Source organism: Cyprinodon tularosa, unplaced genomic scaffold, assembly GCF_016077235.1.
Source record: "Cyprinodon tularosa strain WSP-4 unplaced genomic scaffold, ASM1607723v1 ctg361, whole genome shotgun sequence".
In the NCBI taxonomy this organism is placed as follows: domain Eukaryota; kingdom Metazoa; phylum Chordata; class Actinopteri; order Cyprinodontiformes; family Cyprinodontidae; genus Cyprinodon; species Cyprinodon tularosa.
Genome location: NW_024039076.1, coordinates 80,386 through 105,240, shown reverse-complemented (window position 1 = coordinate 105,240; position 24,855 = coordinate 80,386). Strand labels below are relative to the sequence as shown.

Below are 24,855 nucleotides of genomic sequence, written 5' to 3'. Positions count from 1 at the left end.
CTTCTGCTGCCTCTGCTGCTTGTGGTGTGAACGACGCATCAGACAACAATGACTGTTCATAAGTCACTTCAAACAGATTCACAGCACCAGCACTGTTCTCTACTTTGCTTCAGGGGTTCAGACAAGGGAAACGGTCGTTTCAGTTTTTTTTTCAAATCTTATTTTGCATCCAGTTTTTATTTTATAGACATTCAGATTCACAATTTCAGGGAACAGTATTAAATGAACTGGTACTGACTCTAACCCATTCTTTCTCTCTAAAAGTTTATTGTGACTTATTACTTGAGTTTTGTTAACATTACCCTTTTCAAGAAATTTAACACAACAAGTTTTCTATTATTTGAAGCGTGTTGCTCTGAGAAAAACAAAGTAAAGATTGTTTGTGCATTTAGTTTAAAGCAAAAAAAATGAAAAACTCCAAACTATACAACTTGTTTAATTGCGATCCAAGATTTCATTTACAAGAAACAAGTAAACATTTCTTAAATTAAGTGCATTTGCCATTAATTTGAGTAGGTAAATGAGATAGTTTGCCAAGGAATGAGTAGTTTTACTCTTAAAATAAGATATTTAGATCATATGCACTTGAAATAAGACAATGCAACTGTGTTTTTCTTATTTTAAGTGTAAATTGTCTTGTTCCATTGGCAAAATGTCTGTTTTACCTCCTCAATCCAGGAACAAATGCACCTTTTTTAAGAAAAAATGACTACCGTATTTTCACGACTATAAGGCGCACTTAAACGTCTTTTTTTTCCCTCAAAATGTGCGGTGCGCCCTTTGGTGGGGTGCGCCTTATGTGTGTTGTAACTGCGACTTTTGAGACCACCTCATTGAGGAGATGATGAAAGAGTGGCTGAATGTAAGGAGACCAGGTGTTTTTTTTCCACCCCTCACCATCGCTGTTAATATGTAACTCCATGCGTGCCCATCTCACAGCTGGTGTGAAAAACATGGGGAAACAAATTAACGCTGCTCGACATCGGTGTGAACCGGACCCAGCAGGTGCAGCAGAAGCAGCGAGTTTACATGCAAAGTCAATGGTTGACGCGCATATAGGTGCAGCAAAAGGTCCCGCAGCGCATTTTGGTGCAGCACGTCGGGAGCGTTTAAGCATCTGAAGCGCCGCGCTTCTGCTGCTCGAGATGGAAAAATTGAAGTTTTGCTGCTGGACGCGCCGCATCAACCAATCAGAGAAGCTGATCTGGGAGCTGCCAGCGAAACAGACACAGCACTCTGATGACATATGATATTAACGCAAATGGAAAAGGCTGGATGGATGCGTGGCTGAGGCAGGTGTATGTGAGAAGACTAGGTGGTTTTTTCCACGCATCACCATCGCTGCGTGCCCATCTCACAGCCGATGTGGAAAAAAAGGTGAATCAAATGAACGCTGTGCTCGCCGTTATCCCGGGGGTCTGACAAAGGAGCTTCAACCGCTCGACATCGGTGTGAAGCAGCCATTCGAAGTAAGGCTGCGAGCGGCGTGGGAGCGATGGATGACCGACGGAGACCACAGTTTCAGGATAAGAAGGCAGCGCCGGGCAGATTACGCCACAGTTTGCGGATGGATTGTAGATGCTTGGACTAAAGTGTCTGCTGGCTCTGTTGTTCAAGCTTTCGCAAAAGCCGGCATTATTTCTGAGGAGCTGCGCTGCACGGAAAGTGACTGACAGCGAAGAAGGGGAAACTGGCATGTCTGATTTAGCGCAGCTGTTTTATTCAGAAACAGAGGATGATGACTTTGATGGGTTTGATTAATACTTTGTAATAAATACATGAATAAAGCACAATCATACTCAGTTTTGCTCCCGCTGTATTTTTCTCCCTGAAAACTTAATTCAACAGCATCCCCGGCGCGTCTCCTCCTCTTCATCGCGGTGGCTGGCAGGTGTTTTTTCATCTAAATAATCTAAATCTTGCAGCTATATTTGCTGTGATCAGTGGGAATAAAGTAGTTTTAATATGTTTTTAAGTGAGAAAGGCCACCTGAAAACTTAATAATTGCAGTCAGTTCATCCAGATTATCTATTTCTGTCGCAGGCGCTCAGACCCCCACATACCAGCGGTGCGCTGACAGCAGAAATCTCTTCATCAGCAGCCTGTAGGCTGGGCAGCCTGGGGTTCACCGCGGCTGCTGGCAGGTGTTTTTCATCTAAATAATTTTAGCTGCAGGCACCAGGATACCGGCAATAAAAGCGAACATATTCCGTCAGCAGGTTTCAGGATTTTAAGTTAATTTAGGAGTGACCACAGCGCTGTGTCATCTGCGATGTCTCTGTCTCACGGCCAGCTGCCATGGTTTGATTAATACTTTGTAATAAATACATGAATAAAGCACAGTCATACTCAGTTTTGCCCCCGCTGTATTTTTAAATACGCAGTAGAGGTATTTAAAGGTAGTAGAGGACTTGTACCTGTATATAAAAAACGCGCCCTATAGTCCGGTGCGCCTTATGTGTGTGTTAAATACAGAAATGGCACACGTAACTGAGAGTGCGCCTTTTAGTCCGGTGCGCCTTATGGTCGTGAAAATACGGTAATCTAGATTTAGATTTTTTTCCAGTGAGAGATCTGTCTTAATAAACAAAAACACAGAATATTATTTTCCTTTTATGTTTATATATATATATTGGTTGATGTGGTCTTGACTACAATACAACTGACAGGGTTTCTGTCTGTTTCAAAGTCAATTTTCACACAAATGTGAGCGGAAAGCTGAGTTTAGTCTGAAGAGTTAACCCCTTCACGTCAACTGGAACCACGAGCTGAATGAGGAGAAGCTGGACCTCCTGCTCTCACCTGCTTGGTGGCGTTGCAGTATTTGGCGCAGCCTTTGTGGTGCATTTCGCTAAAAGGAGGGACCGTATATTCACATCCGATCTGATGACTCTCCTGAGGAGGAACAGACAGATAAATCTGATTTAAAGCTATTATAAGTGATAATTCCACAAAAACTAACAAGACATAGAAGTTTCTGCCACTTCTTTTTGCCTGTTTTTTAAAGGATTCACGAAAACATGGCTGAAGCTCTATTAGTTTTTAGGAAGGAAGAAGGATAATAAAGCCTGGAATTAGAAATGTTTTAATTTTTTTCCATTTATAGATTATCAAATAATTTACCATTTCAATGGTCCCTTCAGGACACTGAGTCGCAGAGAGGAATCTACAGTGAACACAAGGACCCTACAAACAGAAAAGAAGAACAGTTTTCATTCTTAGTTTCAGCTTCGGATACAAATCAATACACCACTGTGTGCTGCGTCACTATCTGTTTCACATAAACAAAGAAGTCCCACATGGCCAACCCCCTCTAGCACTGCTCTGCAAGCTAGACTGTTGCGAGATCCCGTCTTGTAACCACCAGCGGGTCGGACCAATGACCTGCCAGCAGTAATTTTTGGGGGCGGGACATAACAAACCTGGCTAAACTGGGGACTCACCTGTCGATACCGCAATCTACTCAGTTTTAGCTAAAATAGCGGCAATTTCTCTTTTTTTTTTATGCATAGAGAAGCACTTTCTGCATTTATAGATGGGAAAGATGTCTGCGGTTTTGGATTTGGAATAAGTTTGATTAATCAGTTACCGAAACGTCACGATTTGCTGCTATGTTTGGCTGAGAGCTTATTATGGAAGGCGGGTACTAGCTGTCACGTCATCCAATCAGCTCGGAGTATTGTACTGAACGTCCCTCCTTTGCACGGACAGACTGAACGGCAGCCATCATAGATTGATAACGTAGAACTCAACTCAGTTCTATATATATCAATCTGGCTACTGCCAGGTTAAACCCCCGCCCCCTTAAAAGACATAAATCATCGTTATCGGCCCAGTTTGAGGGCGACTGTTCTCCACCGATGATGAGATTGTTAACGTTTTTTTCTGATCGTCTGCTGTGACTTGGTGTCCTTACCACAGTGATTTTGCTCTCGGTGACATCGCAGCGGTGAGGCAGAATGGGCAGGATGGAGGGCGGGTACAGCAGCCCATCGATCATGTGGATGACACCGTTGGACGCCATGATGTTGGTGCCCACCACATGGACTTTCTTATCTGCCAGCAGGATCTCTCCCTGAGAAGGAATGGGAGCTGTGATGTAAACCCCCACTTGGATCTTACTCCACCAATCAGGGCTACTTACACTATCAGAAGCAGAGATGGTGACAAACTGATTGGCCATCGTTTGAATAACAGGAAGGGAGGCCAACTCATCGACAGTCAACTGCACACAAAAAGAAATCCCTACAATCAAATGTTTCTAACAGAAAACCCTTAAAGCTCATTATTAAAACAAACGTGACATTTTTTTAAGTGCATTTACTGAAGTTTCTACTTGTACTGAGAACAATGTCTTCCTAAGAAGCAGCAGTAACCTTCTAAGTTTCCTCAAATGCAGGAAACTGCTGCTAAATGTTCAAAAGGTTCAGCTGCAGACAAGAAGCTTCCTGCTACACCCAGCATCATCTCCTACAGAATCATGTGGCCACCGGTGCAGAGCTTAGGCAGCAGGTACAGTAGCAGCGTCCTTCCCAGTCAAACGCCAGCCAAATGGCAGCCTTCTACCCTGCAACTCCCAACCAAATCCCCTCCAATTTCTAACCATTGGCCTTCTCCTGGGCGTGCATTTTTTTTACTCTGACTCCACCCTTTCAATGAATTACAGGGTCTGACCAGGAGATGACGTTTATCTTTAGATCTTAATCTCCACAAATCATGAGAAAGAAAATTTTAGTACAAAGATTGATGTTTAAAAACGAGTTGTAGAGAACCAGCCAAGGGCCCATCAAGGAAAATGGAGAAATTTTGAATGGCTGCTACTCTAGGTGTTGACACATCTGCATACAGAGTGAGGTGGAGACTTATGGACCACTCTGAAGCCACTTCTGCTGAAAGAAAAGACTGGGAAAAGAACAGGAGCAAACGTGTTAAAGCCATTTTCTCTGAGTTGTTCTTCTGATTGTTTAGATGGAATCAAGAAAACCTTCAGGGAAACTTTGTCCAACCATCCAGGATAAAGTCTGCTTCCAGCGATATCAGCCTGGTTCAGGTTCTTCTAGAGGTTTCTTTCTGATGAAAGGGAAATTTCCTCTCTATTGTTGCTGCATATATGCTCAGTATGGGAGGTTGCTGCAACAACACAATGCAAGCAACTGTCCACTGCTGATACCTGCTCATCCAGGAGGAGTCAGTCCTGCAAACTCAACGGCTGGATGCAAACCTGATGAGTTTTCTTACATCAGTCATTCCAATTTTCTCTTGCGGGACTCCCTATGCTTTACCACAAGAAAAGTCAACTGTAGTAGATTAAATATCGGTATTAAATAACTGGAAAAATCCCTTTTAAATCACAAAACTGACACTTTTAAAGTATATTTTTAACTGTTTTATTCACCATGTAACAGAATTCAGCATTGACAGAAAAGCCTTTAAAAAAGAAAGGGTCATTTATTGAAATTATTTCTACCAGTTACCCTATCAATTACATTGATTTTAATTGCACCGAGTCTTTGGATGACGCGTGTCACGACTCTGCGTCGTGATACAGATACCCGATACCTGGCTGTGCAGCACTGGCCGATACCGATACCATATCATTACCACCTATTTGAAATTGATTTATGTGTATGTATATATGAAGAACTGCATGGGATGTAAGATAATTGCTGTCAAGCTGCTGCCTACCTTTGTGAAGCAGGAAAAAGACTAAAACAAAATGAATCCAGTAGAACTTTTTATTGCCTCCCTGGAATGGGTGACAATAGTTGAATAAACTTTTGGCTCTCAAAATGGTATCGGTGCCCTATTGGTTGGTACTCAACGATACCGATACCACCATTTTAGTGCTGGATCGGGGCCCCGCCCAATACTGTTATCAGTATCGGTGCAACACCAGCTCTAACTACAGATTGCTCTAATGTAAACTGGCAGAACTGACAAAGCCTCCTGGACGGGTGAGCTAAAGTCTAGTTATCTCTGGTTTGAGTCTGTTTTATGGCTGCTGTGATCCAGATATTTGCTGCTGGTCTTTGTTTGATCCAGACTTATCACAAGAGAGAAAACATCTTTAGCATGCAAACAAACCTTGCTCTAACATTAATTTGTATCCCAAAACAACTTTAATCATTAATCATTCTACTTTAGCTCTTTGAGCTAAATGTATAAATTTATTTTTTAGATCTTATATCTTCCTGCCTGTGTTCTCCAAAGCCTGGCAGGAAGGATTGATGGTCAGTGATAAGCAGAGTGAGTGTTGGGTGATGAAGTGTTGGGGGGGGGTTCTTACCGCAGCTTGGGAGAAAACATGGTGTCTGAGCAGCTCCTGTAGTTTATGTTTGGCCTGGAAGAGAAGCAGATCAGCTGCATATGTTTATTTCCCTCTAAGAAGACGCAGCCTCCCCACCCCCACCCCGGTCTTACATCATTCAACATGTACAGGATGCTGCCGTCTCGGGCCCGGTCCACCGCGTAATTGGTGGGGATGAACACAGTGAGGGGCCCTGGTCCACGGAGAGGAGGAGGGGAGCCACAGTTCTGTGGACATTAACGACCATCTGATTAATGGAGGCGATAAACTCTGACTGTCTGACTTCTCAGACTTTCAACATGCAGCAGTTCCTCCTGATAATAGAGATGTTTGTCTGAGAATCTGAGGCCAGAAAAAAAAGACTGAATGTTATAGATACTGAGCAGATTCAGATTTCCAAAAGGAATTATTACCAAAAAATTATTTTGTTGTTCAAGTAATCTGACCTTCCTCTGTTTGTCTACTTCATACCAAACTCTTTCAACTGCTCTGTTCGAAATCCTGGGATACGTCCTTAGAAGGCCTGATTCAAAGGACGATGACGTCATAGCGCGGCGCCGAGGTCAGGTTAGATTCCAAGAGTCCTCGTTATGCGACCTTAAAATGCGTCCTTGTTTTTGCCCGATTTGAAGGACGGGTCTGATGTATCCTCGCTATCCTTGGTTTACCCAGGATTCATTGTGAGACCAAGCAATGATCAGTGATCAGAGGAAAGGTTACTTGGCGCCGAACAGTGGTGAAAATTGGAAGTTCAGTTTAATATAATCCAGTCTGTGAATAGTTCCGTCTGAAATGAATGAAAATAGTTGTTTCAATGGTTATTGAGTCAGATATGTGGCGGTAATGTTTGGTTTATCTAAAGGTTTTATCTGTTACTGTGTAAATGGGTTTGGCTGTAATTTAAGGACAGATTCTAATATATCTGCAGGGCTGGGACTATAAATCTGATAGGAGTTTAATTTTTTTATTGCTGTTTTGCACAATAGGCTTAACAAAGTATTTTTTGTTGTTGAGTATTAGAGATGTTGCAGATATATTTTATACATACATTGTTTAGATTTACTTATATATTTCTACCCCTTTTATAGAATAGAATAGAAAATCCCTTTATTGTCCCACAATGGGCAAATTTACAGCAGCAGAAAGATTATTGAAAATGGTCACACAAATGTGGACCTTAGAAAAATGTATAAGAATAACATAATAGGGAAGAGTTAAAATATAAACAATACAATTCTGTAAAGTGCTTTAACAATATAAAACTGGGGAGTAAATAACCAATATGCAGCTATGGACATTTTTACAGTAATGGATATTTGAAAATAGCAGCAACATCAGAGATGTGCAGAATGACAGCAGCAGGTTATTTAAATGACTAAGGTTTCTATCATTACATTTGATTTGATTGGTTCCTGCTCCCGGTGGTTGGAACCTTTATTCCACTCTGGATTCTCATCAGTCTTTGTTCACTTTATAATAAAAAATACATAAATAAACAGTTTTGAAAACCTCGGTATTCATTCTTTTCCTGCCTTGTGTGTCAACTTTCAAGGTTGCTAAGCAACAGAGCATAAAACCCGCAGAAGGGTTTTCACGGACTTCGAAGGATCCAGTCCAGGTAGACCGCGTCCTTGGAGGATGCAGCCCAGGATTTCGAACAGAGCCAACGAGTCTCAGAGGCAGAGGCAATAAAACAGGAGGAAGGAAGGAAGGAAGGAAGGAAGGAAGGAAGGAAGGAAGGAAGGAAGGAAGGAAGGAAGGAAGGAAGGAAGGAAGGAAGGAAGGAAGGAAGGAAGGAAGGAAGGAAGGAAGGAAGGAAGGAAGGAAGGAAGGAAGGGTTCGATTTTAAAGGCTGCATCCTCCAAGGACTCTAATTCAATGCTCTTTTAATGCTCTTAGAAACAAATTTAATGTCATCAACAAGTAACCATGATATATATAAATATATAAAACACGGCAAAAAAATGTTTGAAACTTTTTTTTTTAATAAAGTAATTTAAATGCCACTATAATCAATTAAGGTCAATTAAGGACTTAATTTAAAAAATAATAATTTTATTACTTGTAATGATTTTTTAAAGACCCGCAGAAACCCTGTATCTGGACTGGATCCTTCCAAGTCTTTGAAAATACATTAAAACAACTATTTTCATTGATTTCAGATGGAACTATTCACATATTCGTATTATATTAAAATGCACCTCCAATATTCACCATTGTTTAGCACCATTTACCTTTTTCCTCTGATCACGCAGCAACCGGCATGTTTTGACTCGCAATGAATCATGGGATACCCAAGGCTACGGAGGATACAGCTGACACAAAAAGAAGGCTGCATTTGTCGCTTGCATAACGAGGCGTCTTCTAATCTCACCAGACCTCTGCGCCGCGCTATGACGTAATCGGCCTATGAATCTGACCTTCGAAGGACGCAGCCCCTGAATTCCAATTCAGCCTAAATTTAATCCCAGACTGTACTTCTTGTCTCATTTAAAGAGTTTCCATTTATGCGCCTTTGTTTTCTCTGGAGCCAACTGTTAGGTTTATTCAATGATGATTATAAAGTTAATGTGTGTGTATATAAAACATTGAGGAAATGAGATGCTTTACATGTTTACTGCAAACTGTCAGGCAACGGTGGTGGAAAATTACTGATGTTTGTGCAAGGCTAATCACAGTTATCAGGAGACCAATCTATTCTGTGATTCAATCAGAGGAGCATTTTGTCCTATGACCTGATCAATTGCCTTGTCAGAAGAACACTCTATTTTGTAACCCACCCCAAATGTTATGATCTGCTAATAAAAAGGCTCTGCAGAGGAAGTCCGTCAGAGAGTAGTGAGTTAGGTGTAACTCTCTCCTTCTGCAGAAGCTGTTAAAAATCCCTCTTCTGTGTGGACTCAGTTTCTCTTTTACGAACCGACATGTTTGAACCCAACACCAACATTCTCTGCTTCTCTGGTATCAAACCCGCTCAGACATTTGAGCTGATAATGAGCTCTGTTCAGTTTTCTAACACAGTTTTACTGTCAGCAGCATCTTTGAAGAGCAGGAGACCCTGATGAAGCTGATCCTTAACATCGATCATTATACATCCTCCTAATACAAGGCTTTGAATGCAGATGAAAATCCTCATGAAAAACAACGAAACACTGATAAAATGAAGGATCCTATTTTCCATTTACTCTTTCCTTTATTCTTTGTTAACAGATTCAGTTTGTCTCTTATGTCTGTTTCTGGATTTTCTCTGCTACTTGGTCACCTGCTTCTTTTGGCCTCCGTCTCTCATGTTAATTTTTGTTTAGTTCTCATGTGATCAACCTGAAATTATGACAGGTGCAGCTGCTGAGCTGTGATTGGACAGCTGCTGTTTACCTTCACCTTAAACAATGTTTATACTCACGTCAACCAGGGACAGGAAGCGATTAAATTTCTCATCTTTTCTCAGAATCTCGCCGATGGTGAGGTCAGCAAACTAGAAATAAAAACAGGAAATGATCCATTAACTTAAAAAGTAAGGCAGAGATGCTGCTGGGCGGCTCTGGTTCCGTTAAACTGACCTGTTCGTCCCTGGATGAGCTGCTGGGAAGGCTGCTGGTGATTGGCCGGTCGATGATGTGGATGATGCCGTTGGCTGCTGGCAGGTCTGCCTGGATGATCGAGTATGGCTTGGTGGGATCATTCATCAGGATGAACTTCTGCAGAGACAAACACAAAATAATGTTTTCCTTTTTATGATCGTCCTGCAGGACCCCTGACCCTGTGTTTCTTATACAAAAGTTTTTAAATTGTAAAACTTACTTCATATGTTTTGATTTTATATGATAATATTACTTATTGAACATAGTCATGTTTCAATATAATTAAATTCCATTTATTTCTATAGCGTCAATTCACAACACGTCATCTCAAGGCACTTTACAGTTCACCAGATCATCCAGTCAAATCATTCAAAGTTTTCTATCTAAGAAAAACCAGCTGATTGCATCGACTCATTGACTCGAAAGCAATCCCTCACACTAAGCATGCTTGTAGCGACAGTGGAGAGGAAAAACTCCCTTTTAACAGGAAGAAACCTCCAGCAGAACCAGGCTCAATGTGAGCGGCCATCTGCTACTTCAAGGAGACAGAGATAGAAAAAGCAGCTGTAAAAGGCGGCCCCGTCCAGGAAACACACAGCCAGGCCGACGAGCTCCGAGCCAGGATTTTAAATTCTATTCTGGATTTAACAGGAAGCCAATGAAGAGAAGCCAGGATAGGAGAGATGTGATCTCTCTTTTTCATTTTCATCAGAACTCTGGCTGCTGCATTTTGGATCAGCTGAAAGCTTTTAGCTACAGTTTGTGGACTTCCTGATAGTAAAGAATTACAATAGTCCAGCCTTGAAGTAACAAATGCATGGACTAGTTTCTCAGCATCACCCCTGGACAGGAGATTTCTCATTTTTGCAATGTTCCTCAGATGAAAGAAGGAAATTCTAGAAACATCTTTGATATGAGATTTAAATGACAGGTCCTGATCAAAAATAACACCAAGATTTTGTACTTTATTATCATCAGTTTAATCCCATCCAAATGAAGTGACTGACTTCCTTTATAAAGACTCTGGTCCAAAGACTATAACTTCTGTTTTGTCTGCATTCAGGAGCAAAAAGTTAAGAGTCATCCAGGTTTTTATGTCTTCAAAACATGCCTGTAATCTATGTATTATAGAGATAACTCAGGAATATCTGCAGGAATATCAGCTCTGCAATATTTTTGCTGTGTGAATATCTGAATTCTGCTTTCAAAGTGTTTAAAAAGCCCAGAGGGCAGAACCATATCAGTTTAAAAGATGACTGGGAACTACAGGACTGACATTTAGGTCAGTCACACTGAAAAAAAACAACTCGAGGTTTGGCAACAGCTATAAATAACATCTCGGAGAAGCAACTGGAAAGTCCAAGGGTTGTTGAGACACACCTTTCATAATAACGGTGTGCAAAGTTGCGGAATGCCTGCACGCATTCTTAAAAGCTCCACCCACTGCCAGAGAAGCTAGAGGAAACACGGAAGAGGAAGCTCATTTCCTTTCTTCCTTCTGACAGACCACGACAAAAACAGCAGCGCTTTACCTTCGACAGCAGAAAGTGGAGAAAGGAAGGAAATCTTGGATTTTTTCCACTTCTACCTGCAGCACACCTGAAGCAAAAAACCCGTGAGGGTCGGATCCTCATTCAGAGCCAGAATGTCTGCCGGAACAGAGGAGGATCTGTCCTGTCCTATCTGCCAGGACATCTTTAAAGATCCTGTCGTCATTTCATGCAGCCACAGCTTCTGTAAAACCTGCCTGCAGAAATGGTGGAAAGAGAAGAAAACACTCGAGTGTCCCATCTGCAAGAGGAAGTCCTCCCGGAGTGACCCTCCTCGGAACCTGGCTTTAAAGAACCTCTGTGAGACTTATGAACGGCAGAACAACCACAGAGCTCATAACAACGGGTCGGAGCAACTCTGCAGTCTGCACTCTGAAAAGCTCAAGATCTTCTGCCTGGACCACCAGCAGCCTGTGTGCATCATCTGCCGGGATTCAAAAATCCACAACAAGCACCACTTCAGACCCCTAAACGAGGCGGCCCAGGAGAAGCGAGAGGAGCTGCAGAAGTTCCTGAAGCCTTTACAAGAGAAACTGACTCGGATGGAAGAAGCTAAAGGAGACGGAGAAAAAACTGTGAAGTTCATCAAACTGCAGAGCCAGCAGACAGAGAAGCAGATCAAGGAGCAGTTCCATAAGCTTTACCAATTCCTGCAGGTGGAGGAGAAGGCCAAGGTCGCCGCTCTGAAAGAGGAGGAGGCCAAGAAGATGTTGCTGATGAAGAAGAAGCTGGAGGCACTGAGTAAAGATATCGCAGCTCTTTCAACCATGATCACAGCTGCTAAGAAGGAGCTAACAGCTGTAGACATCTGCTTCCTGAAGAACTACAAGACCACAATGAATAAAGTCCACCAGCACCCCCTTCATGATGACCCTCAGCAGGCCCCTGGAGCTCTGATAGACGTGGCCAAATACCTGGGCAACCTGACCTTCCAAGTATGGAACAACATGAAGCAGATCGTCTCGTACAGTCCTGTGATCCTGGACCCAAACACTGCAGACCCGGAACTCGTCCTGTCCCATGACCTGTGCAGTGTCCGATCCGGAGAAAAGAAACAGATCCCTTTGAATCCAGAGAGGACAAAGTTTTCCTGCTCCGTCCTGGGCTCTGAGGGTTTCAACTCGGGATGCCACAGCTGGAGCGTGAAGGTGGGCGACAATAAGGACTGGGAACTGGGTGTACTGGGAGAGACCCAGACGACAAACGAATGCCCTACGGCTCAGCTGTGGAGGATTTCATTTACCGACGGGAAGTTTACGGCCTTCTCCTCCTCTAAACCAGAGGAGGATCTGCTGGTGAAGGATGTGGTGAGGAAGATCAGGGTTTACCTGGACTTTGACAGGGGGAAGCTGACCTTCTCTGACTTTGACACCACCACCAACATCCACACCTTCACAGACACCTTCAGCAACACCCTGTTTCCCTACATTTACACCGAGAGTCAAGCTCCGCTCAGGATTATCCCTGCCAACATCTCTGTGAGCGTCCCCAAATTCACCTAAAAAAGTCAGGATCTGACGGACTTTTGGAGAATTTATTAGATCAGGTATTAATTCCGGGTTCAAATTCAGCTTCCAGGTTGTACACTTAAACTACCTGATTGCTCTGAGTCCATTTCTGCTCATGTTTGAACATTTAGCTTAAATATCTAAAAGCCACAGAAACCAAGATATCATGCTGGTCTGGAGATAAAAATCAGCCAACTCTTTGTCCGAAACTGGTAACTATGACAACGGGAGACAGAAGAAAATGTTTACCTGTCTGGATGACTTTAATCTGCATTTATTTGAACTTATTCATCTAATATGGAGGAGGTAGAGGGATTTGATTACTTCTGGTTTTCAGATTTCTTTAGCCTGTTTCAGTGTTTGATCCGTTTCCAGTCCTGATGCTGGAGGAAAGTTCTTTTAATCGGAAGCTCTGATCCGATTCTTCCTGCAGAACAAGGCCGGCTCTCATTTACATGCTCTATTAGTCTCTATTAGAAATCTGAGGCCTTCATGAGAGCAAAAATGTGGTCAATTTGTGTTCTTTAATCATAGATGTTTTCAGCTGCAGAGGTTTAATATTTTCATTATTAGAATCTAAAGGTTTATGGTTTTATCGTATTTAACCGAGTGTTTAAAATCCTATAACATAATGGGTTCAATGAAAAGATTCTTTTTTTATTTCTACTTAACTTCTTTAAAAAGATAAAAGGCTAAACTTTGAAGTTGTTTTTTTGTGTTGGAATCAAATACAAACTGCAAAAGAAAAAGAAAACAGATCTGGAAACGGTAAGTGAAACCAAACTGGACCAGTAAGAACCAGTAACTGGCTCTCCGGGTTTCGTCAAGTTTTTTACCTCTCTATTTTAGGACATTTAAACATTTATTTAAGGTCCTTTTTATTTAAAACCTGGGCTGAGATAATTCATTGGATTAATCACGATTAATCGATTATTGAAATGTTCATCAACTAATTTAATAATCAATTAATTGTTAACTGGAGTTTAAGGACTCTAAAACATGCCTTTAGCTGATAGTGCAACCCACTTAGAGCAGTAATTAAAGCTACAGTGTGTAATAATTACAGGGATATACAGTCAGAAATGTAATATATTATACATAACTATGTCATTTATCATCATCTACGAGCTCAGCCTCTTAACCTTAATATTTGCGTTGCCTTAGAATTCGTTATTTATAATTACATAGGAGCGGGTCTCGCAGCCATGGAGGCAGACATCTTTGCGCTACGGCAGCGCAGAGCCAACAAACTAGCGATTGCGAGATCGCCAAAATGTCACAACGATGTAGAAAAAATACGGGTATATTTATTATCTTAAGTCTACATGAAATCTTTACTCTACACAGACTAATGAAATACTATCTGTAAAATTATCTATGTAAACAAACCTCATCACTTGAGAAGGTAGGTGATGCGGACGTCGTGGAAGACATTTTGTCCCGTAACGCTCGCCATACTGTTGGGGGGGAGAAGCGGTGGGGGGGAGATGTTCATGTTGCTCCTGTCTGACCGCTAGATGTCGCTAAAAGTTACACACTGTAGCTTTAAGCCATAAATTACACAAAAATATATAAACATTTTGCCTTTAAGATTAAAAAAACGGTTTTGTATGTCAATATGCTCTATACAGAACTCTTCAAGTGAAAAAGTTTTATTTTGATCTGGTTTAAAAAAAAAAAAAAAATCTTCTTTAGGAAAATCTTGCTATCCGATAATTAGCAAAAAACTGTTAGTTGCAACCCTATTTTATTGTAACACATTTTATAAAACAATAACTATACACTGGAAGAAACTGAAATCTAGTTAAGTCATTTTTTCTTAAAATAAGTGCATTTGTTCTTAGATTGAGGAGATAAAAGAGACATTTTGCCAATGTAACAAGATAATTTACATTTAAAATAAGAAAACACAATTGCATTGTCTTATTTCAAGTGCATATTATCTAATTATCTTATTTTAAGAGTAAAAATACTCATTCCATTGGCAAACTATCTCATTAACCTACTAAGATTAAGGATAAACACACTTCGTTTAAGACATTTTTACTTATTTCTAGATCATTTTTCCAGTGTAGCATCTTCACTAAAAAGTTTGGTTAAAAAAAATGACGTCATTAATAAAATGTTTTAATTTAAAACAGCTCAACAATAGAAAAGCAGCTTTAGGACTCTTCTAGCTGTTTGAAGGGGAGGATGAGTATCTGGGCCTTCCTCAGAGAGAACTACATTAACCCATCGACAAAAAACAACAATCTTAAAGCAATGACTGAGCTTTGAAAACATAACTGAATTTAACTTAGAAACAGGTGACCTACATGTGTCAGCAATCAGGATAAAAAGTTGCATGAAATCCTTGTTTTTTAATGATTTCTGAATAGCAAAAACAAGAAATAAGCCTTTTTAAAGCAAACTATCAGGCAGTATGCAGTAACTGGTGGGGGAGGGCCAGATCTCCATTCAGCCACAGAAAACACTGCTCCCTCTGGTCTCTGCCTGTTTCAGAGACTGAACTTTTTTACCAGTTTGGGTTTTATAATGATTTAAATAAACAGTATAATGAAAGGATGATTATTAAACAAAAATACAATGACTGTTGATCTGATCAATAAAATAGGATTTTTTTGGGGTTTTTTTGTTTCAATGTTTACTGTCCGGGGGAAAAGAAAAACAAAAAAAGTAAAAATTTCTTCATGCTGATCTTAATTGATCTTTCTTTCCCAACTTAATGTGAAATTAGAAGACTGGGAACTAAAAATGACTGTGAATCTTTTGTTTTTTATTATGCAAAACAAATTTTTTTTTTTTTTACATTTTTATAGAGATCACAAAATATGAATGATGAAAAATCTAGAAGTTTTTTTAAAACAATTTAATTCTATTTCTAACGTTTAGGAGAATTTTTTTTATTTGTGTTGAAATCAATGTAAAATGTTTACTTTTTAAGTGATGATATGATGTTGGACATTCGTTCATTTTTGTCTTGAAAACATGAGCAGACATGCCGAGAAAAGCTTCTCTTTGAAATTATAATATATATATAATATTATATATATATATATATATATATATATATATATATATATATATATATATATATATATATATATATATATATATAATCTGCCTCCATGAAAACTTTGTACTTAATGTTTTCTTTCTCATTTTGTTGGTTAATTTTAATGTAGGGATGAATAAATATTCAATTAAAGAAACTCTGATCGTCTTTCTGTCTTTTTATTGTTTTATTCAAGTCGTCTTTATTTAATTTTATTCTTTTTTCTTCTGGCTTTAAATGAACCTTGAATTAAACTAAATATCCGAGCTGGAACCTTCTGACCAATCAGCTTCTGAGCTATAAAAGTAAAAAACAAAGGAAGAAAGTTTCTGCACCATAAACAAATATTAACCGTTAGAAGAACCGGATTTGCTGTGAAAGGACAGATTTATGACCTTATTGACTTTGACCCGGAGCTTCTCTCCTCCGTAAAGTTTAAAGTCTTTTCCCTCCAAATCTTTGTAGAGGTGCTGACCCAGGATCAGGTGGTTTTTACACACTGCCTCCTCATCGACACCCTGTGAACAGAGCAGGACAGATTAGGCTCAAAGATTAATCCTCATCAGTTTTATACGTTATATGATAAAAAGACATCCTTAAATGTCTGATTTAAATCCCAGTTTGTACTGTTCAATCAAACAGATTTATCTTCTCTGATTCAAATTGTGTGTTTGAATGAGGCCTTGAAATAAGGCTTCCTGTCTGTCAGGCTTTAGGTTTCTGAGGGACCCAGGCGTGAACAGGAGGGCTGGATTACCGTGAATTATTATAAAAGAACAAAGAAGTTACAGGAGCACATTAACTGGCAGCTAAGCTGGAGGATTTGATCCAAAGAGGGACTTAAAAACTGAGGAGCGTATGGAGAATACATGCTGCCATTTTTATCATGCAGAGCAGCTTGCAGGACGTAAGTGTGACTGTTGTAGGAAACTAGATGGGAACAAATGTAGGAGCCCTTCCTGGATTATCTGAACTATGCAGATAAAGGTGTCGGTTTATTCAATGATTAACAGGCTGCAGATGTAACGTCAGAGATAAATAACCATGATGCTGCAGTTAAATGTAGGGACTGTGATCGTGCCTTATTGTAACAAACTCAACCGGTTTCACGTGGTTTCACTCTACCCATTTATCAAAAAAGTAATAAAATCCATAAAACACATATATATAGAGAGTGTTTTATGTGAAATATTAGAGAGAGAAGGTTTGACTTACACTCAGAGGCTGTTTCAGCAGCGGGAAGAAAGCTGTGAAGGGTCCAGAGTGACTAAGAACCATCAAACAGCCGTTCTCTGTAACAAACACAAAAAAAATTATTTACAACAGAATAAATGGAAGAAAAAAAACACTGAGGATGTGTCATTTTTACCCAGAAATACAATGGGAAGTCAAAATATCAGTAGAATTTTTACAGTATCATAGGAAAAAGACAAGAAAGTATTAAATCCAATTTCACTAAAACCTCCCAAACAACCAATCAAAATTTTTTTTCTTTGTGTTTGTTCAGTTTTACCAAACAAGGCGACGGCTCCGGTCAGATTTTCTCTCTGGTTTCCTCTTGAGTCAAGCTCGATGAGGCGCTCCATCAGGTTACCGTAGCAACGCTGCCCATCTCCAATCTGCTCTGGCTCGCAAACGCACCTGAAGCACCAGGAACAAGAGCAGAGGGATGTACTTTTAAGGAAGTGAAAGTTTTACGCTGGTTCTAAGATGGTCAGCTATTTCTAATGTTTCTATAAAGCAGGATGAAGATAGATAAAAGCTGTTTCCAGATGCTGGGGAAACAAGTTACTCAGAGTCAAAGGTCAGGGAAAGTATGTGGACAATCTGGAGCAGGTATCATTGGCACTTCGCCCCTGATCACAAACATACAACACAGGATGAGTCTTTAATTGAATCAACGTTTCAGGTTTTGAAATAAATAAAAAACAATCAGGAACCAAACTTCCAGGCTGGTGACGTAGAATCTGGTTGGACAGAGTCTCAGTTCTCTAAACCTTCAGTGTATTTGCTGGGTTGGGTTTCAGCTTCTCAGCTGCAGTCACGGTCATTAATATTTGCGAGAGGGACGTTCAATGCAGGTTAAAGCCAGGTTTACACTCAGAAACCAGGTCGTCTGCGTGTGTGTCGTTAACCCAGATATGCTATCCCCCGCAGACACTCTGGTGCACCTCCCCAAAATTGTAGCTGACCGCAGGCAGTGCTGCAGACAGCCGCTCTACACTATTTCCTCTTTGGTACCTAATGGCAGAAATTTTTGCTCTAGTGCCGTCCACAACGCCTGGTACACCTCGGACACTATCCCAGACACCGTGGAGGACGCTAGTTTGTAGCTCTGTGAGACGGTCTGTTGGTTTGCACCCGAAGCCAAAACATGCAGCGCCACGGCCAGTCTTTCGGGAACACTAACTTCGTGTCGTCCGCCATTGGATGAGGGGGTCAGACCTACACATGGACACCGACAATCCTTTTTTTTTTTTTTTTTTTTTTAAAGTGTCCTGTCTGGCAATGTGGCAATAAGAATAACTGCCTTGATGCCAGAAAGAGCCCAAGAGATTTTACTTTCACAAGTGGAGCAGTACGGCCATCACCATAGTGTTCCGTTTGATTTATGCATATAAATTGATTTATTATGATTCATGCAGGGAGTATTACAGATTAAATGGATACTGTAATGCAAGTAGAACAGGACAGAAAAACAGAAAAAAAGGGGAAAAGATGAAAGAAAGAGGAGATAAAAGGGGAGTTGAAAGGGAGACAACCACAATCCTAGCTAGTTTGTGATTGTCCCTCTTGCATTACGGCGTGGAATAACATAGCGCAGACCACCCTGTAAAATTGGGCATGAATAAAAAATATTTGCGTCATACCTGCGAAAAGCCAACTGACACACTGCTGCAGGAGTATACATAGCTCTTAACAGTGTAGAGTTACAGGATATTACAACTTTTTTATGCTCTTTTGTACTATATACACTCTTTTTATATTGTGTTTTGTATTTGTTATCTTTAATGGCATCTTGCTTTGATCCTTTGTACTCTATATAAGCTACAGGAACCCGAATATCCCTGAAGGAGTCATCCGAAGGGATAAATAAAGTTAAGTCTATGTGTAAATGCACTTGGTAGCCTTGTATAAACTCGTGGTCAATGAAAGCAGGTGACCTCATGCTTCACTTATGTCCCGATCTACTATATGCCAGAGAAGCGTTCTAGAACCTTCCACTACGAGTTCACTCAGGCCAAAAATGCTAAAGATCTGAACAAAGTTGTGCAGAAGCAGCCTGGTGAGAGCAATCAAAGTTAGTTGAATAGATTAGACGAAGGTCCAACTGAACGAAGGGAAATCTAATCTATCTGACCTGGGCTTTCCATCCAGCTCGGTCTGGCAGACTGCTGTTGTATCACAGGTATCAACTGAGCAGGCAGAGACGAGCTGGCAGCCGTTCTCAGGGCTGCCTCCTACAGGCGACATTCCAGACATGCACTCACAGCTGGACTGTGAAACAAGAGAACAGGTGATTTCAAACACTGGTTCTGACTTTCAAACTTTTCTGCTCCCACTCTGGGTTTCCTCCTCACCTTGTTTGGTCCTCTGAAGACACAAACAGTGGAGTTGATGGGGCAGCCACCGTTGTTCTCCAAGCAGGGGTTTTTCGGGACGCAGATCTTGCCGTCTCCCTCATAGTCTGGTTTGCAGGTGCATCTGATACTGGTGGCCTTTGTGGAGCACTCGGCGTTGACATCACAGTCTCTCTGGGAGCATGCAGCTGAGGAGAGAAGCAGCACAGTTCAGATTAGCGTCACATGTGAAAATCTAACTAAAATATTGTCAGCAACCTCCGCTTAACCACAACATCCATGTCTTTGCTGCTGACTGAGATTAACTTGACACCGGATGTGTGAAATGAAGCCTAAATTGGAGCTCCAACAGAGGCTGGTGGTGTGTGAAATCAGACCTCACCTAAACACTTGTTCCCCTTCATCATCCTGTATCCAGGCAAGCAGTCACAGCCTGCATTTTCTTCTTTTCCTTTGCAGTACGAGAAGGAGCTGCAACTTCGACACCCGCTGCTTACTATCACAGACAACAAACACAGACACACAAGCAGATTGATATGAGACGGATGCAGCGTTTCCAGCGTTTTACAGCCATGTGCATCACGGAATCCACCTTCACCACTAAAATCTGAGATTAAAGCGAGGCGCTAAATATTACAGTTTTAGGTTCTCTGGTTCTTCATCATTATTCTTTTCATGATGCATCACGTTGATCAGTTTTTGTACCCAATGTGCTTTACTGGAGGAATCCATGTTTGTCAAAGAACACTACTGCCATCTACTGGTTTGTGACGTCACGGTGCGGTATCGGCTGTTGATCAAGTCCCAGTGCTGTATCTGGTGTTTGTCACAACGCGCCATTATCCAAGTCATCTTGAAAACATTCTTCTTCCAAATGTTGGCTACATATTACGGGTTTTTTCTCTGGCCAGAAGTTCGATGGCAAATCCTCCCTCTTCAAGTTGGCGATCCAACGACCAACCCGTCTATGGAGGATCAGGAATCAGAAAGGTGGAATAACTCTTTTTTTTTTTTCCACTTTTACCCGATGTATTCCAACATCCAGCTGCCATGCACGTGGGCATTGTCAGTTTCACTATAGCTCTGGTGAATTTCAATGGTGAAGTCCTCTGGAAATCTTCAATAATTGTTGTTGATTGCAGATGTGTCTAGTAGTTCCCATTGATTTAGCTGGTAAAGCGGGGAGAATGGCGCTAGGCTTACCGCACCGTGACGTCACTGCTGGAAGATGGCAGGAGGGAGGGGTTACTGTATTTGGGCAAAAATGTCCGCTCCCAGACTCGGCGATCGCAGCGAAAAATATTTTTATTTTTTCACTTATTAATACTAAATTCAATAAATCATTGAATGTATTAGTTTTAGGTATTGATAATGATCCATTGATTATTTCTTGCTGACTGGACTTTTCCTTTAAACCATTCGGCACGACGGAGAACCCTCCTCCATCAGTTAGATATAACAATCAATGTTTTACAGATGAAAGAGCAAAAGGCTGTAATTTCCTAAGACCTGCGACAAAGTCAGATACAGAAGGAAAAAAACAGATCTAGATCAGCTAGCCTCCATGAGGGACGTTTGTTTCTAGTGTTTCGTTTCCTCAAGTTTTCCCTTTAGCTGCTGACTGGACAGTATGCTTTAGTTCTGGATTCTGGTCAGACAAAACAGATGATCACCTTCTGACCTTAAATTCCTGCAAACTCCTGCCCTCTGCAACACATCTTGGATTTGCTAACTCCCCCACCTGCAATAGAACCTGACAATCCTCCTTTGGCCACAGACCAACCACCAACCCCTGTAACCAATTTTTACTTTGATTTTTCTACCTGGGCAAACATACAAACCTCCTGAGTACACTGGAGCACAATGAGCAGCTTCATATCTGCACGCTGAGGCCATAAACCAATACTGAACTTGTTATAAACCCATAATCGTAGCAAGTTGTTTATTACAAGAATAAAAAATTAAAGCGGGAATTTCCATTAGTTTACTTTGAATTTCAGGGTTTTGGCTCACTTAAAATAGAAATTTAAAAAATCATGTTGCTCATCAGATCAGCTATATGTAAGAGTCCAGCTTTGGGCATGGTGAGGATCCTGCTCTGGAAGAAATGAGACGTTACACAGTTTCTAAAGTACAAATTCCTGTCACTCTTGTATGTAAAACATTTAAATATTTTTTCTTAGCATTTCTACTATAAAGCATATAATGGTTTAGTATTTCCCAATTGTGGTCGTGCAGCTGGTGCAGTGGTTAGTGCGCACGACCCATGTACACAGCCCCTAGTCCTCCACGCAGGTGACCTGGGTTCGGATCCAGCCTGTGGTCTTGTGCCGCATGTCTCTCCCCATCTCTTATACCATGGCACCACACTTGAGTGAAGTTGGCCCCCCCACCTTCTTCAAATCAGGCGAAATGGGTGTCAATTCACTTAGTCTATTTGTGCAGCAAATATTTTCGTTTGTGCTGCTTTGGATTTGAAGATATTAATGAATATGTAAAGGTCAAAAGGTCAACCAGCCTACCCTACCTTATTCAAATTAAAAAAAATTGGTGTCAAATGTTTGTGCTCCGTTTGTGCAGCAAAAATTTTCGTTTTAAAGATATAAAGAGATGTTTCTAGAGGTCATCAAAGGTCAAATCCCCCCCCCCCCCCCCCACACACACACACACACACCTTCTTCAAATCAGACGAAATGGGTGTCAATTAACTCAGCTCCCTTTGTGCTGGTTTGGCTTTGAATTGGAATTTGGAATTTTAGATCATTTATTGTGTTGATTCACTGTGGCATCTGGTAATTTTGTCACCTTTGGTACTGTTTTTCTTTAAACAAGATTATTTTGGCATTTCTTATTATACTTTTATTGTTTTCTGTTAATGCTCCCCCTGGCAAATGTTTTTGTTGTTTTGTGATATGTACACAATGCAGTTTTGTATTGTTGTGTATTGTAAATAATAAAGTTTATAAAAAAAAAAAGCAAAAAAACATGGAGGTCTGATCTGATTCTCTGTGGTTTTTTGCTCTTACCTTTGTCACAGCGCCTCCCAGTGTACGGCGGCTGACATAGACACTCCCCATCACCGTCAGGTCCTTTGTTACACACTCCGTTCACGCAGTCACACACTGCAACGACACAAACAATCCCATTAAATCTCTCCTCTCATTCATAAAACACAAAATAGATTACAAAGCAGACACCCTCAAACGATGGAACGATTTGTTGAAATAGAAGCAATTTACACCTAGTTTTGATAAAATTGCAGTTTTTCCTCCCTTCAGTCACTAGAGGACAGGATGCAGAACTGATCAATAGAAAAAGCTTTGACTCTATTGATATTCTAGTTACCAGAGGACCTGATCTGCAGAGAACATCTGAGAAGGAATCAGATTTAGCTGTTTCCAAATCAGAGCCTGATGCTGCTGGTTGGTACAGAGAGAAGGTTCCTCTTATTCATGAGGAAATTAAAGGTTGAAATGAGAAAGATTATTAGAGTGTTAAATTATCTGTGGTTTATAGATACAAATTACAGATGAAGCAGCTGATAATTACAACAGAAAATCATATCAGGATTTAATATAAACTTCACTTTCCACACTAATAAAAGGTATTTAATTTCTCCTATAAACCCCAGAATTAGCACTGCATGCTAACATGAAGCAGAAAGCTGTATTCATCTACTCTGGTGACACCTAGTGGTGAAAACCAGCCACTGCATCCTGTTCACAGGTATGGCTGAGTCACCGGAATCAGAGCCGCTGCAGGTGACACTGTGATTAGGTTTAAAAGATTCATCCTGCCAAAACCCACTGCGTTTTTAAACAGCTGTACCGACAGGTGTCTCAGGCATGACTTTTATAGATTCTGGTTTCAGATGTGACCCTTCTGAGCCACCGTAGGGTCATCATGTTAAACAACCACACAGATCCTGCAGCTGCTTCTCCAAACAACCTTTAAGGAAAGCAACAGTTCCTCCGGTTTGCAGCATTATGAACTAATAGGAAGGTTATCAGCTTTAGTTTAATCCAAACAACTTTGAGTAAATTGACTCAGGTTTGACACATTAAGCTTAAATTTATTTGGGTTAAGGGATTTATGAACTATTTCATACCTCCAATGCAAACATTTTTCCCTGTAGAATAAAATGAAACAAGCTGTCAGACAGATAGAGAGAGAGGGCCTACCTTTATCACACTTTTTCCCAAATGCTTTTGGATTTTTACACTCCTGACAAGCAAACCCTGTCAATCCCTCCTGCAGAGAGAAGAAAACATTAATTTCTATTCTGTTCTTTATAAAAATAAACTCGTGCACATAAATAAAACTCTAACACCATCTATATAGAATGTTAATATTTGGCTACAATCCTGTGCCTCCGGAGGCAGAGCTGAAGAAATCTCAAATGTTCCTCTAAATATACATCCTACTTTAACTTTTTCTGTATCATTTGTTTAATATCTAGGTGTAAATTCTGTGTTTCTCTCCACCGATGCTGCTCCGACTCTGCCTGTAAATCTATTTATCATAGTGAACCTAAACAACACAGGAGCAAACATGGGAAACGTTTTAATCTCAGTTAAATCCTGATGCCTCTTGGATTAAACACACACAAAAAAAGAGATACAATATAAATATAAACTAAAATTCCCTAAAATAATTCAAGAGATTTGTTAGATATTGAAATAAGCAGTCCCCATGGTGAGGGGGGTTGAGGAAGGCATCTAGGAAAAAACTTTGCCAAGTCTAAAAGCTAGTTGCAATAATTTACTGTAGAAGACACCTTATTAAAATAAGGTACATTACAGCAAACAAGCTAGCAGAAAACAGCTTGGAGGGTTAAGGCTCTTATTTGAGGTTTGACCTTGTGACCTTCAAGACCCTAGGACACCAATGACCTGAGTTCTAGACCTAAAGTCGTAGTGAAGTGGCTGTTCCAATTGTTGCATTTCCGAATTCTCCCGAGTGGTGCACGACTTTAGAGGAGTGAATAAAGTGAATGTGATTGGTCGTTTATTAAGAGGGCGGGATTGTTGTGGCAGAAGGTTCGCAAGCAAGTTTGATTGTGGCCGGTTTGTGGGAAGCATCTTGCTGACCAGTTAGCAACTTAGTGCTAGTAGGTTTCCAATGGGAAATTCCATTGGGACCAAGTAGCACTAAATTGGTGACTTAGAAACGACGCTGTCAAGGAACGCTATGGACAGAGGAAACATGCAAGAGGAGGAGAGTTTAGTGTCGGAGGTCGTGGAGGTCTCCTCCGTCGTCCATTTTTTATTTAG

At 40.7% G+C, this 24,855-nt stretch overlaps 2 protein-coding genes across 2 annotated transcripts in view; one reads left to right on the top strand and one right to left on the bottom strand.

Annotated features, from left to right (window-relative positions):
• stab1 (stabilin 1) overlaps positions 1-24,855 on the bottom strand; it is a 180,894-nt gene that overhangs the window by 142,324 nt on the left and 13,715 nt on the right. Inside the window, exons 5-20 of the mRNA XM_038295866.1 lie at positions 23,764-23,833; positions 22,609-22,704; positions 19,965-20,078; positions 19,583-19,770; positions 19,363-19,499; positions 17,515-17,642; positions 17,217-17,293; positions 16,397-16,519; positions 9,868-10,005; positions 9,711-9,782; positions 6,421-6,534; positions 6,287-6,340; positions 4,145-4,225; positions 3,917-4,075; positions 3,124-3,186; positions 2,803-2,895 (exon numbers count right to left, since the gene is read on the bottom strand). Of these exons, the coding sequence (XP_038151794.1) occupies positions 2,803-2,895; positions 3,124-3,186; positions 3,917-4,075; positions 4,145-4,225; positions 6,287-6,340; positions 6,421-6,534; positions 9,711-9,782; positions 9,868-10,005; positions 16,397-16,519; positions 17,217-17,293; positions 17,515-17,642; positions 19,363-19,499; positions 19,583-19,770; positions 19,965-20,078; positions 22,609-22,704; positions 23,764-23,833 (1,707 nt within the window). The remainder of the gene's footprint in view (positions 1-2,802; positions 2,896-3,123; positions 3,187-3,916; positions 4,076-4,144; positions 4,226-6,286; positions 6,341-6,420; positions 6,535-9,710; positions 9,783-9,867; positions 10,006-16,396; positions 16,520-17,216; positions 17,294-17,514; positions 17,643-19,362; positions 19,500-19,582; positions 19,771-19,964; positions 20,079-22,608; positions 22,705-23,763; positions 23,834-24,855) is intronic.
• LOC119790341 (nuclear factor 7, ovary-like) lies at positions 11,470-13,537 on the top strand. Its single transcript, XM_038295861.1, has one exon. It carries the CDS (start codon positions 11,534-11,536, stop codon positions 12,938-12,940), a length of 1,407 nt encoding a protein of 468 aa, XP_038151789.1. The 5' UTR covers positions 11,470-11,533; the 3' UTR covers positions 12,941-13,537.

Coding starts and splice junctions, on each gene's coding strand:
- LOC119790341 (XM_038295861.1), top strand. CDS start 11,534: ATGTCTGCCGGAACAGAGGAGGATCTGTCCTGTCCTATCTGCCAGGAC.